The 14,367-nt window shown below is 29.8% G+C and overlaps 1 protein-coding gene across 1 annotated transcript; it reads right to left on the reverse strand.

Annotated features, from left to right (window-relative positions):
- Window positions 1-12,814: 12,814 nt before the first annotated feature.
- Window positions 12,815-13,923, reverse strand: LOC103577390 (zinc finger BED domain-containing protein 4-like). Its single transcript, XM_014444062.1, has 2 exons — window positions 13,109-13,923; window positions 12,815-12,893 (listed from the first exon to the last, which is right to left on the reverse strand). The coding sequence occupies exons 1-2, from the start codon at window positions 13,921-13,923 to the stop codon at window positions 12,815-12,817; spliced, it is 894 nt and encodes a 297-aa protein (XP_014299548.1).
- Window positions 13,924-14,367: the final 444 nt, after the last annotated feature.

Consider the following 14,367-nt stretch of genomic DNA (forward strand, 5'->3'; position numbering starts at 1 on the left):
CTTCTTGCTAGTCTAGCCAGTAGAGGAAACTTATGGCGTTTCGAATGTCACCAATGAAGGGGATTATCATTACACAGAAAAAAAGGATTACTTGAATTAAGGAATTTACGCTCTTCCCAAATTTTTTCTTGAATCAAGCTCACATTTTGTTTTTGATTAAAACAAAAAAAAATTAAGATTCAGAAGGTAATTTCTTTATTGAATAAATAACTGTCTCGATTCAAGAATAAAATTATTCAGCTTGCGAAACTTTTGTATTTGTTCAGAAACATTTCAGACTTATCTCAAGTATTTTTTTTTTTTTTTTGGTTAAAGTATTTAGTTTTTGACTTAAGTATTTTTTTTCTTGGCTTAAAATAATTTAGTTTTCGCCTCAAGTATTATTGGTCTTGGTTTAAAAAAAATTAATTTTTAACTCAAGTATTTTTTTTTTCTTGGTTTAAAGTGATCTGACTCTCGGCCCAAGTATTTTTTTCTTGGTTTAATGTGATTTGATTCTCGGCCCAAGTATTTTTTTTCTTGGTTTAAAGAGATTTGACTCACGGCCAAAGTATTTTTTTCCTTGGTTTTTTAAGAAATAATTTTTTTTTTGGTAAAAAAATTTTTCTTTTCTACGACTTATTTAACCCTCTGAAGGGTTGAATGTTATATCTTCAACCTTTGGTAAAGAAGGAATTTTAATTTTTTTGACAATATGGTGGGACTCGAACTGCCGACCCTTCACAATTGAGAGAAGTTTAAGTCATGAGCTTTAACCACTCGCCCTGTTGAAATAATCCTATATATTCCAATAAGAATTAAGTGTATTGGGACCTAATCTGCTTTTGTCGCTGCAAATCCATATACATACCCATAGAAATTTTCAAAGGTAAAAAATGGAAAGCTTAATAGAATTCATATGTCTAGAGAATTTCTATCTGGATTTACCAAGATCTACTATAGCTAATGAATTCTATAAGAAAATCCAGTAACCTACGCAATGATAACGGTCGTCTTCTCTTGGAGTATCCAGTTTCATAATAACATTAATTTAATATATTATGTGTAAATTACAATCAAGAGAGCCTCACATTTCAATATATTAAACAGACTATCCAGATTGGATTTTTATGCCAGGTTTAATGTTATGTATCTGGATACACTACTCAGGTGTAGTTATGGGCTTTTATTGGAATATCCTACTAAATAATATAAATAATAAATGTATTTTTATCTGTAAATAACAATCAAGAGTGACTTAAAGTTATATGCTATCAAATGGACTATCCATATTATGTTTTAATACCAGGTCTAATGTTTTGCACAGAAAAAAAAGAATTTCTTGGCACAAGGAATATTTTGCATCATGAATTGAAGACAAAAATTTTTCTAGGACTAGAAAAAATTTCTTGGCTCAAGAATTTTTTTCTCACCTCAATAAATTTTTTGTCGCCCCAAGAAAATTTTCGTTTTCAATTTAAAACGCAAAAAATTTCTTGGGCCAAGTAAAAATTTTCTTGGCACGAGTTAAACTTTTTTGCGTCAAGAAATCCTTTTTTTCTGTGTGTATATGGCTATACTCAAGTCTAGCTGTGGTCCTCTACAAGAATATCTAGCATTACATTAAGATTATTTTTAAATATTTTTATTTGTAAATTACAATTAAGACTGCTTTAAAACTATATGATATCAAATGGACTATCGAAATGAGATTCATATTCCAAGTCTGATGTCATATTTGGATATATTACTCTGGTGCGCTGTCTGTCAATAGTTTTGATAAGTTGTTCTTCAGTTTCTGAAAAACAAGCCACACACAAAAACTGATTAAATACTATTTCTTACGCAGACGTTTTCTTTAAAGAAACGAAAAATCATTTCAATGAACATCTGATAACTTTTATTTTTCACATCTTGCATTGTAGTAGTAAATTTAATAAACTGCAGCAACAGAAGTCTTTTTGAATTCGCGTCATTGCATACAAAGTCATCGATAAGAAGAAGTTATTCGATATTACCATAAAATTTTTGACTGAGGAAGATTATTTTCATATGCGATAAAGAAATGAGATCTACAATACAAATCAGTGAAATAAATCACAGAACAGAAGCAATTCAGTTCAAATATTTAATGGATAGTGGGAATATGCAACATGAAAAGTATTTCCTTTTGACTAATGTTCAAATATACAAAAGTTTTGAAGGGTCCATTTAAATTAAGGAATACTTTGCTGCTGTAGATTATATAATATAACTAAACGAATGTTTATCTATTTTGAAGGTCTATTTGCAGTAAAAAATTATGAAAACTGCTTGAATTTAAATAATAATCTAAAATTTACGGGAAATGGTATTTATAAGTTACGAGAAATAATATTTATAATTCGGCTAAAAAAGTTCCATCAATTTTTTACAGACAACATTAATACAGTTATATTTTTAAAGTTTGGTTACCCGAGAAAAAATTTTTATATATAATCATATATAATTATATATAATTCGATTATATATAATCATATATGAGAAATGACCAAATATAATCATATATAATTATATATAACTGTATATAATTATATATAGCTATATATAATTATATTTGGCCATTTTTCATATATGATTATATATAATCAAGTTATATATAATTAAAAAATATTTTTGAAAAAAAAAAAAATTAAATACCAATTTTTTGATTTGGTTATTACCGCGCGAACGCATGACAAATTCAGAAACAAGAATTAATAGCAGTAAATGATGAAAAAATCCTGGAACATCTGCTGGGTTCGAACACGGCTCCTTTTGGCTGGTAACCCTGAATGTTGATCACTGGTCCACATCACGAGAGTTCGAGTCATGTGCTTAATTGATGTATTTAGAGTGAAATGCCGGTAAAGACCAACTTCATAAGTTTTCGTGATGGATTTTTACACAATTTAAAAAAACTCCATGAACTTATATGAAATTTTATTTTTGTCGGCCTCGATGATAATTATATAAAATTTTATTAAGTTTCTTCAAATTTTTTGATTTTCTGTTGTGATGTGAAATTTAAAAAAACTTACATAAAATTTTGGGAAACATTGAATAATTTCACAAAATTATATGAAATTCAACCGATTGAAAAACTGGGTACTTCCAATTTTTGAATACCATGAAAAAAAAAAAAATTATTTTATTTTAAACACCCTAATGATTGTATATAATTATATATGATTCTATATGAAAAAAATTTCTCGGAATAGTATTATATATAATCATATATAATTACATATGACGCGACATATGACTTTCTCCGTTTAAATATTGTATTATATATGATCATATATCATCATATATAACTTTTTATTACTCATGCGGGATAAGTGGTATCTTAACGCCCGCTAATGCAGTTGAAAAAGAGCTGTTTGCCCATTTTTAATTACGCGTGAGTTTTTTCAGAAATAAAACTGTTATTTGAGTGCGACAAGTTTACTTGGCGCACGCAAATTACACTTAGCACACGCAAGCTGTCTTTGTCGCACACAAATTGACTGTGAAAACTACTAACATTCAAATAAATAACAAAACAAAAAAAACAATCTAACTGTCAATATTAAAAAAGTGAGGTTGACAGTTAACATCACGATATCACAAAAAAGAAACCAAAAATGGAAAATAATCCTGACCTGATCCCCGAAACCCCTGAAAGTGCCGATGAAGAATTTATACCACCAGAAATTTTGGAAAAAGCTAATGAGGTGATTAATAATCTAACTCCTGCGAAATCAAGACCGAAGTACGAAGCAAGCTACAAAAAGTTTATTCAGTGGCGAACATCAAAAAAAATTAAAAGCCTGTCGGAGTCGGTTTTTCTGTCGTATTTTTCTGAGCTTGCTGAAACGAAGAAGCCATCAAGTTTGTGGGCAACGTACTCCATGTTGAGAAGTATGGTTGCTATTAAGCACAACATTAACATTTATGATTATTCAAGATTTGACAATTTATTTGAATGATAGTAAAAATAATTGACTAATATAGGCCTCTTTGATGCCAAAAAATGATTGTTTCAAATAAATTAATGTTTATTAATGAATATCAATTAGTATGAATTTTTTGTAATTTATTTAGTTCTATTTTTTTAACTTTTCAATTGTTTATTTAGACTGGGGGGGGCTCCGCCCCCAACCCCCTGTCGGGGCTTTGCCCCTGGACCCCATATTTATACCCATCTGTATCTCCGCATTTGTAATAAAAAATAGTATGAGCAACTCGTGCGATGTTGTCGATTATCCACTCGAGCGAATGAACGCACTCGCTTTGCTCGTGCGTTCAACTTCGCTCTCGTGGGCAATCGCCAACTTATCGCACTAGTTGCACAATATACTAATATATAATTCTATATGGATATATATACAAGATTATATATAATTATATATGATCATATATAGTTATATATAATTATGTATGATTATATATAAACATTTTTTTTCGGGTAATTATCAATACATCAGCAACAAAATATAAATTCTTTAATGTAACCTAATGGATTCTAACATGTAATTGGCACTCCATACAAAATACCTTACCATGCTATGGTCTGTTACGGTTCTTTATATCAATAATTACGAATATTATGCAAACAAACTTAATACATTTTGAAATAAAAAACACTAAGAAAAATCAGTTTTTATTTTTTCAATAACAAAATTAGGAATTAACATTTATTAGGAGATTTACGCAATTATGATGGATGTTTAAAATTGATCGAGTTAAAAAAAATAGGATTATGTTTTATAATTATAATTGTACTTACAGTTTTTTTACACTCCTCCAGCAATGTAAATTTTGACACGTATCCTCCCTTTATTACAATGGAATTTATTTATTTAAACTAAATATGATACACAATCACTGACTCATGGCACATCAAGTATATAAGACGCTCAGCAAACAACTGACTAATGTCGCGTGGCTACGCTGCCTTCGTTATTAGCTTCTTTATTACTCATGTGCCCTTTTCCCCTTCCATCTAGAGCGTCTGCTTACAATTCACTCGCTGTTCAAGACCAACGAAAATTATGATTAAGGTCTCATTCGATTTGAAATGGCATCTATAAAAAATGTTAAAGTTGTAACCGGGATCCAGTAAATATTTCAACGCCATGCTCGGAAGATAACCAGAACCTGGTGCCTGCCTACGGTAACTGGACGACGAGGGATACATGCACAATTACTTATACCTACTGGATTTGTCACGAGGCAAAGTTATAGGGCGCATGCGCTAGCCTGGAGTCGGAGGTAGTAACCGCATCGCACGGGGGTAGATCGGACAATTCTGAGTGAGCAGCTGTCCAACTCACTTTTCTTGAGTTAATTTCTGAAAGTGTTTTCTACTAAAAATCTACAAGAAAATCTTCATTGAGTACGTGCTAATTATATACTGGATGCTGTTGACTATTCGTCCTTTTACATCTAATTGGTGGAGTATAATAATTGGAAGAGTTCAAGGGCTACGTTGGGTGGAGTCCTGGTCTTGGAGAAGTTTGCATCGCTGTTATCCATCTGAAGGATGTGGACTTGGGCTGATTTAGAGGCTAAGCAAGCCAGGATCGCTGAATCTCGAGACGTAGGTGTTCGCAGTATATACCCTGATTAAAAGAAACAATTCAAGTCGATTCGAAAAATGGAAATTTTAATAATCAATTACAAAGCATTCAAAACGATTCGAAAATGAAAAATCAAATACTTTTAAAGCTACATTGAATCTACATCGACAATTAGATTCCATTAAAAAAGATTCAAAAATCTAATTGTATTGAATCGTTTCGAATCTCCCCGCGATGCAGAAATAAAATTATTATATGTCGACTCAAAATGATTCAAAACCATTCGAAAAATCTAATCGCATTGAATCTTTTCGAATCGACAAATAATAATTGAATTTTTGCATCGCGGGGAGGTTTGAAAAGATTTCCGAATTAAAAAAAGAACATTTCGAATCGATTCTAAACGATTAAAAAAAAATTTTTTTTAATCGTTTTGAATACTTTTGAATCAATTTAATCTACATAGTTTTTAAACAGCAAATGAAAATGAATCATTTTGAATCGACGTACCCAAAAAAGATTAAAAACAATCTAATTTTTCAAATATTTCCAAATGCTTTTGAATCGACAAATAATCGTCGAATTTCTGGTTCGCCAAGACGATTTAAAAAGATTCAATTCGATATAATTTTTTAAATTGTTTTGAATACATTTTAATCGACAACTATAGTAAACTAATTTCTTATTCGCAGGTAAATTCAAAATAACTTACAACGATTTGATGGTTTAAATAGTCTTCAATACTTTTGAATCGGCAAATAATCGTTGAATTTCTGATTCATTTAAGGGTAATACGGTTAGAAAAATCTAATCGTATTGAATCTTTTTGAATCGAAAAATTCTGAACATTAATGGTCGATTCAAAATGATTTAGAACGATTCGAAAAATCGAATCGTATTGAATCTGACAAATAATAATTACAATTTGTCTTGAAGTAATATAGAATATACTATATCACTTCCAAAAACGGCACATCACTCTGTTAAATGACAGAGGAGTACTCGTGTCAGAATCGTTTCTAAGTTTGGAATATAAAAGTTCTGAAATAAGTTTCTTACCAGGGACACTACGATTTGTAGGCGCGATCTCGTGGCAAGTACCGAACTACTCCCACTTCTGCTGCCTAGCACCGGTGACTCTTCTCTCCTCTATATGAATCTTTTCTCTCAAAAAGTTTTTTTTTTGGTTTAAGTAACTTTTTTTCTTAGTTGAAGCATAGGAAATTTAATACGTTTAACGCCCCCATGAAACAAATTAATGTACAATATGTATGTTAAAATATAAAAAATACATGTTTAATTGCTAACTTTTATCCGATTATCGTATATATTTTAGATTTTTTAGGTGTAATTAAAATATATTTAAAATTATAAAAAAATATATCACCATAATGATATAAAAAATATATTAATAATATAATTCAAATGTACGTAAAAAAAGATTTGTAGGTGCAAAAAAATTTTTAGTCTCTTCAAAAAAACTTTTACTTAGCCTAAGAAATTTTTTGCACCATCAATTAAAAGCAAAAATTTTCTTGGAACAAGAAAATATTTTTTTAATTGAGAAAGAAATTCTTGCGTCAAGAAATCATTTTTTTCCGGTATAAAAAATATACTTATGAAAATATTAAAAACATAGTTTTAATTTGATCAACGACATAGAAAAAAAAAATTATATAAATAATATAAAAAAAATTATATGAAGAAGATATAATTTTTTTTCCTATGTTGTTGAGTAAATTGAAAGTTAATCTTTAGAATTCCATAATTATATTTTTTGTATATTCGAAATTTTATGGCAATATATTTTTTTTATATCATCATATTGATATTTTTTTTATAATTTTTAACACATATATGATACATTTTAATTACATTTTCATACATATATTTTTTATATTCTAAGATATATTTTTAATATTCACTCATGCAAAAAATTGAAGGAAAAAAAAATTGTTAGAATTTTTTTTTAGTAATGATTGCAAGGCTGTAACTGTGTAAAAATAAATCGTATCAAGATTTTGAAAAAGCATCTAAAAGCTTGAAATCTCTAATTTCGATCGGTTTAGCTAAAAAAAATTTTCACTGCCTGTAAACTTTTTAAAAGAAAAAAAAAACTGGAAAATTTTTGTCTCGCGGCATTTCTCATGTTTGCGCGATAGTCGTAGCTTTAAATAAATTTTGATAAAAATATATTGAAACTAGAGATTTCAGGCTTTTAAATACTTTTTTTCAAATCTCGATAAGAGTTTTTTTCACAATGTTATAGCTTTGCAAAAATCACTCAAGAAAATCTATAATTTTTCTGTCCCTTTGATTTTTGCATGAGTGTATTTGAATTACACTTAAAATATATGAAATATATACCAAAATCGGCGAAAAGCTAGCTATTAAAAATATAATTTTTATACATATGTAAGATTTATTTTTTATGTTTTTTTAATGAATTTTTTTCATGGGGCGACTAGTGCTAGTTCCGAGAAATTTAAATTTCTTTAAACAAGAAAATGCAATATTACCACAAAAAACTAACACATCTTTATTCTTGAAACAAATAAAAATGTTTCTACTAAGTATCAAAATATACGTTAACTCGAGAACAAAAAATTTTGATACAAGATAATTATTTACTTGGTGAAAAAAAATTTTGATTTTGCGAAGCGTTAAAAAGTATAATTTTAAAAGTATTCGTAACAATTAGAAAAATTGAATCGTTTTTAATTGTTCTAAATCTCCTTATGAATCAGAAATTCAACTATTATATGTCGATTCAAAAGTATTTAAAACAATTAGAAAAAAATAAGTCGTTTCTTATCATTTCGAATCTCCATCCAAAACGGAAATACAATATTATTTGTCGATTCGACAGTATTCAAAACAATTCGAAATATTGAATCGTTTTTAATTGATCTGAATCTGCTCATGGATAAGAAATTCGACTAATATTAGTCGATTAAAAAGTATTTAAAACAATTAACAAAAAAACGAGTCGTTTCTAATCATTTCGAATCTCCATACTAAACGGAAATACAATATTATTTGTCGATTCGAAAGTATTCAAAACAATTCGAAATACTGAATCGTTTTTAACTGTTCTAAATCTCTTTATGAATCAGAAATTGAACTATTATATGTCGATTCAAAAGTATTTGAAACTTTTCGAAATACCAAATCGTTATGAATTGTTTTGAATCTGCCTACGAATCGGAAATATGTTTACTATTTGTCGATTAAAATGTATTCAAAACAATTTAAAAAATTAAATCGGATTGAATCTTTTTAAATCGCCTTGACGAACCAGAAATTCAACTATTTTTTGTCGACTCAAAAGTATTTAGAAATATTTGAAAAACTAAATTGTTTTAAATCATTTTTAATCGTTTTGTTTACGTCGATTCAAAACAATTTAATTTCATTCACACTTAAAAAACAATGTCGATTAAGTCGATTCAAAAGTATTTAAAACGATTAAAAAATACTTTTTTTTAATTGCTTTGAATCGATCTAAATTGTTTCTTTTAATCCGGGATAAGTTATTTATATCTCATGTTCTGGTAACCAATTTAATTTAATTATCATAAAATTATTCAAACTATTAATTAAACAAAATACAGTAAAATATAATAACCTCCTTCTGAGTGAATAATTAATTAAATTGGACATTGGATAATTATTAAGAAAACACGAAAGTGAGTTTTTGAGTATTGAGTAAAGTTGAGAAATTTAGTCAGAGTTTTGAAGCCGCCATATTGGGCGTGGTCATCTTAAAGTAACTTCAGTTTCTCTCTCATTAACTCGTGTCGTCTACTTATTGTCGCGGTTTTATTTATTTATTTATTGTAAAGTGGGATTCTGTTGTCTGAGTAAATTGGTTAAATAAATTGTTAATTATTTTTATACATATATATCACCTAAACAAATCTCTTATTTTATAAGCTACCTATACTCTCAGGATTCCTCATCATATCCTTGTGACCAGGATCGGGTATTCCCCGCCCTGTAGACGAGCTAGTTACATAAAACAGTTGATTTATCAACTGAATTTAATCTTGGCTTCCTGGACAGGGGGTCACACCCTGGACTGGGGGTCTGGGTTATAAAGTGGAAATTTTGGGCCGCCAGAAAATTGTAAAAATAAGCAACTTAGTAAAAAAAGGACGTGGTTTGGTTTTTGGGAAGTATTTCAAAATCTATTTGAGATATCCAAAATATGAAAAACGATCCTTAAAGAGCAGGAAATTTCCTAAAAAAAGTCATACCTTCCGGAACTATACCGAAAATATTTATAATTTTAATTTAGCGGTGAAAATGGGACTAAAAACGGGTAGTGGCACGTGCACGCACGTCGATCGAATCAATAGCATGATCAAAAAAAATTATTTTGTCCGATAAAATATGAATATTAAGAAATAAAAAAATTTTCGTACTTTCTAAACATATGAATGAACAATAATCCGCCTAAAAAAAATTTTTACTCCAATTTTTTAGTTAACTGTGCTTTTGTTAATTAATTAATTTTTTACCTGTTGAAAGGTTACATAAAAACCCTGATTAGAAAAGATCGCTATTAGAAAAATCAAAAACTTTTGATTTTTTACTTTTTTATTAACAATATAAGGCTTTGAAAAATGACAAAAATAAATAAAGCAACCAAGAAAATTTTTTTTTTTAATTTTTTTCGGTGGTCTTGAATAGGTTTCCGTCAAAAAGACACTTGTTGACTCGACGGCTTGTTTTTGAGAAACTGTAGAACAACTTATTAAAACTATTGACAGACAGCGCACCAGATTAGTATATCCAAATATCCCTGATTCAGAAATCTAATTTGAAATGATTCAATCCATGCTATAGTGTATATCTATATATAGTCAATTTTGCCAACTTTGAATTGTTTCGGATCGTGTTTGAATTATTTCAAATTAGATTTCTGAATCAGGGATGACATCAGACTTGGAATATGAATTTCATCTAGATAGTCCATTTGATACCATATAGTTTTAAAGCACTCTTAATTGTAATTTACAAATAAAAATATTTGAAAGTAATCTTGATGCAATGCTGGATATTCTTATAGAGACGCACAGCTACACTTGGGTATATCCAGATACATGACATTAGATCTGGCATAAAAATATAATATGGATAGTCTGATATAAACAAACTCATACTAATAAAATTTCGCAGACTATGGATATTCCGCTTGATTCCATTAAATTTTGAAGTATTTTTAATAGTGACTTACAGGTAAAAAACTTTAAAATAACTTTTATTGTGAAGCTGGATAATCCACTAGGAGTGTTGTTTTTTAATGTGCTTTTGTCGCTGCAATTCCAAAGGTATTCCAATGGATAGATGATTTCATTGTGTCCGTAGTTGTTCATAAAATAACATAGATCACAAAGTCATGTTATTGTTTGCAGATAGGTTATTCATTTCTAGCTTATCTGGAATTACTTCATGATTCCGATGTTATGAATGTAGCTGTTGCAAAAATGGAACACATTTATTTCCGACTGTGGAAATTCCGTTTAAAACCATTAAAAACATTTTCTACGTCGTATTCGGAAATCCACATAGGTTTTTATGTCCATACGGACTTACGATATTCAGAACTATATATACTCAAGTCTAAGCTACAAAAAAAATTCTTTTATTGACTACTAAAAGTTTAAGAGAGTTCAATATTTATAATAAAAAAAATTTTGCCTTCATTTATAAATCATCAAGTTTTCTTAATATAAGAATATTTTATTTTAAATTATAATAACTATTAAATATTTATTGTTAAAATTTTAATTCAAATGATGTTCTTTTTATTTTTTGTAATAGTTTTAAATTCAATTAATGCAGTAAAAAAAAAAAAAGTTATTTAATTCTTATATTTATTGATTTCTTTTTTTTTTTTTTTTTTTATAATTCTAACCCTCGCTGATGCCGGTCCAGAAGGCCGGGTTCTCCCTTGATGTTTCTTCTGAATAAGACGAGCCTGAAAGGCCTGGTTCCTCCTTAAGGGCGAGTGACTCCAGCTGTTGGATAATACCACAAGAGCTCGACGGGTCACGAACTTCACTTGACGCGATACCCGAATTTAGTAACTCATTAACCGGTTTTGGAATGACCAACGTCACCGGATTGAGGAGGACTTCCTCGGCAACGATCTCTAGGCGGGGATGTTGATGAACTGAACGACCGAGATCCTCGTGGATCGTTCGAATGATCCGGCGGAATTGGGCCTTTTTGCCTGACCTTCGGCTTCTCGGCATGAATTTTGGATGCGGAAAGGAAGTGCTTAGGCTGCCGGTAGCAGCGCTCAATATAAGGTATGAGATGATTAGGTCGCCGGTAACAGCGCCCAAAGTTTAAAATAAGGAGTGCGTATTTAGTAAAATACGGATATATATTTTGCCTTAAAGTTCGAGTGACAGGATCAAGCCAGCAGGTTTGTATAGAGTTCTTAGCTCTACTAGATCTTGTGATCGACTGACTTGATTCTTTCGCTCCTTGATATTATACATAATCAAAAGTGTTAACGTTGCATCTCAGGTTTTCTATGAGAGAATCGTCATGGCCCGGGTCTCATGCGTCGTCATCTGTTTAGACTATCCGCGAGCCACGGCGATTCTCTTATCGCAAGAGATTTCCGTTACATTGTTGACGATGAATAAAATAATATCGCCAACAAAGTAACGATTTATTAATTTATTATTTATTTATGATTCTAAGAAGTGTCGAACCGTTTATTCGCCCACCGTGGCGAATAAATAATTCGAGACTTCAAAAAAAAATTTCTAAAATTTTTGTTTAAATTTAATTAGAGCCAGAACGTAACAACAATATTTATTGAATCAAGAAATTTAAATTATTAAACTAAAGAACTCAACTGTTGAATCAATCTTTGAACATTTATTGAGTCAAAAATATTTTTTCTTTTTTCAAGATTTAAAATCCAAGGAATTTTTTTCTTCCCTAAAGAAAATCTCGATTTCCATTCTATGTCCTCAAAAGTTTCATGGCTCAAGAAAAATTACTTTGAGCCAAATAATTTTTTTTTCTGTGTAAGAGGAATATTTGGCTCCATTTTGAAGCTATTGATTTCTCTTTCGTATTCATCATTTTGGTGATTTGAATTATCGCTTTCAAAGCTTGCCAGTCTCTCAAAGCTTTGAGATAAGGCTACCTCACAATTAAAAAGATAATCCAAGTCCTTCTCTCTTTGGTTTTTATTGGCAACTTCTGATGTCTCTTCGAAATTTTCATTGAGCATAATCTTTAAAATTTTTTTTCTGGACAGACTCTCGATACTCTAGAGTTTCATAAGACATATCCTGATATCTGAAATATATATAAAGAACAGTCGCGAAAAAGAGGCAAACTGAATTTTTCGATCGTAAAGCACTCTCTAATGCTTTGCATTAAGAGTCGTGCAAAATTAAATTCAAGATAATTAAATGTTTTTTAAATGATTTTTTTTGTTCAAATTTTTTTTTTTTATCATCAAGATATTTTTTTTCTTATCAGTGTATAAATGTATCGAATAGTAATTATACCTAGGATCCAAAAAACAGGTCAATGCACTCACGGGATCGCAGTCTTCGTTCAAAAATCGAGCTTCTAATTCTTCTTGAAATACTTCTTTAAATAATCGAATTTTTGGAGAATCATTCTTATCATGTTTTAAAAATTTATCTATCATCGAATGAATAGCTGACCGTACCATTTCAATAGTTGATTCAGATTGACTGGACATGACTGTTGTTGCTACCTCAAATGGTTTTAATATTCTGACTAGAGCTTTTAAATAATTCCATTTTAAATTGCTTGAAAGCAATTTTTTAGACATTGCTGTATTTGTAAAATTTGGATCCAGCAATATACTTCCAACAGCTTGGCGTTGTTCTATTAGTAGCTGTTCAATCATGTCGTAAGCTGAATTCCAACGCGTTACGCAATAACTAATTAAACAATATTTAGGCAAATTATATGATTTCTGAGCATCTTTGAGAGCGTTTGTTGCTTTATATGAATGTTTAAAGTGCCCAACAACTGCGGAAACTTTTTGAAGATGTTTTTTAAAATTTTTTTCGTTGAAAGCCTTTTCAACAACAATCTGCAACGAGTGACAAAAGCAATAAACACTTTGACCAATTTTAATATCAGCAGTGGAGCTTTCCCGCATTGCAGCGACCATATTTGGGGCATTATCATGCACCACAGCAATTGTTTTTTCAGCAATATTCCATTCTGATAAAGCATTGCATAAATGATTATAAATATTCTCTGCCGAGTGACTTTCAGTCATTTCCAGTGTATCCAAAGTTAAACAACGTAAATTCCATAACTCGTTTATAGCGTGTACTGTCATAGTAAAGAATGAGTTTACAGAGCGAGATGACCAAGCATCTGTCGTAATCGACACATCAGGAAAATGACAAAAAATTGCCAGTAAATTGTTACGCACTGATTCATATAAGACTTCTAAGCGACTTTTTTTGAGAGTTTTACTCGGGATCACCTATTCAGGACTAAGGGCTTTGACGAATTGTATGAATCCTGGATCTTCTGCGTCTGATTACGGTAACATATCCATCTATATATTTTACAACAGACATGGTGATTGCTTCTGCCTTAGGATTCTAGTTATTTTCATTTAAATGACAAGCTCCTAAAAAAATTGTGTTCTGATCGATTTTAAGAGCTTGTCATTAAAATGGAAATAACTAGAAAAAAATGCAGAATTTTAAAAAAATTTGTCAATGATAATTTGTAGGAAATAAAATTGTCTACAAAAAATATCCATAACATTTTA

Source organism: Microplitis demolitor, chromosome 5, assembly GCF_026212275.2.
Source record: "Microplitis demolitor isolate Queensland-Clemson2020A chromosome 5, iyMicDemo2.1a, whole genome shotgun sequence".
Classification (NCBI taxonomy): domain Eukaryota; kingdom Metazoa; phylum Arthropoda; class Insecta; order Hymenoptera; family Braconidae; genus Microplitis; species Microplitis demolitor.

Excerpts from the sequence above, each read along its gene's own strand:
- LOC103577390 (XM_014444062.1), bottom strand. The coding sequence starts at position 13,923 with ATGACAGTACACGCTATAAACGAGTTATGGAATTTACGTTGTTTAACT. Across the intron at positions 12,894-13,108 it reads ACCTGTTTTTTGGATCCTAG|ATATCAGGATATGTCTTATG; the intron begins GTATAATTACTA and ends TATATATTTCAG.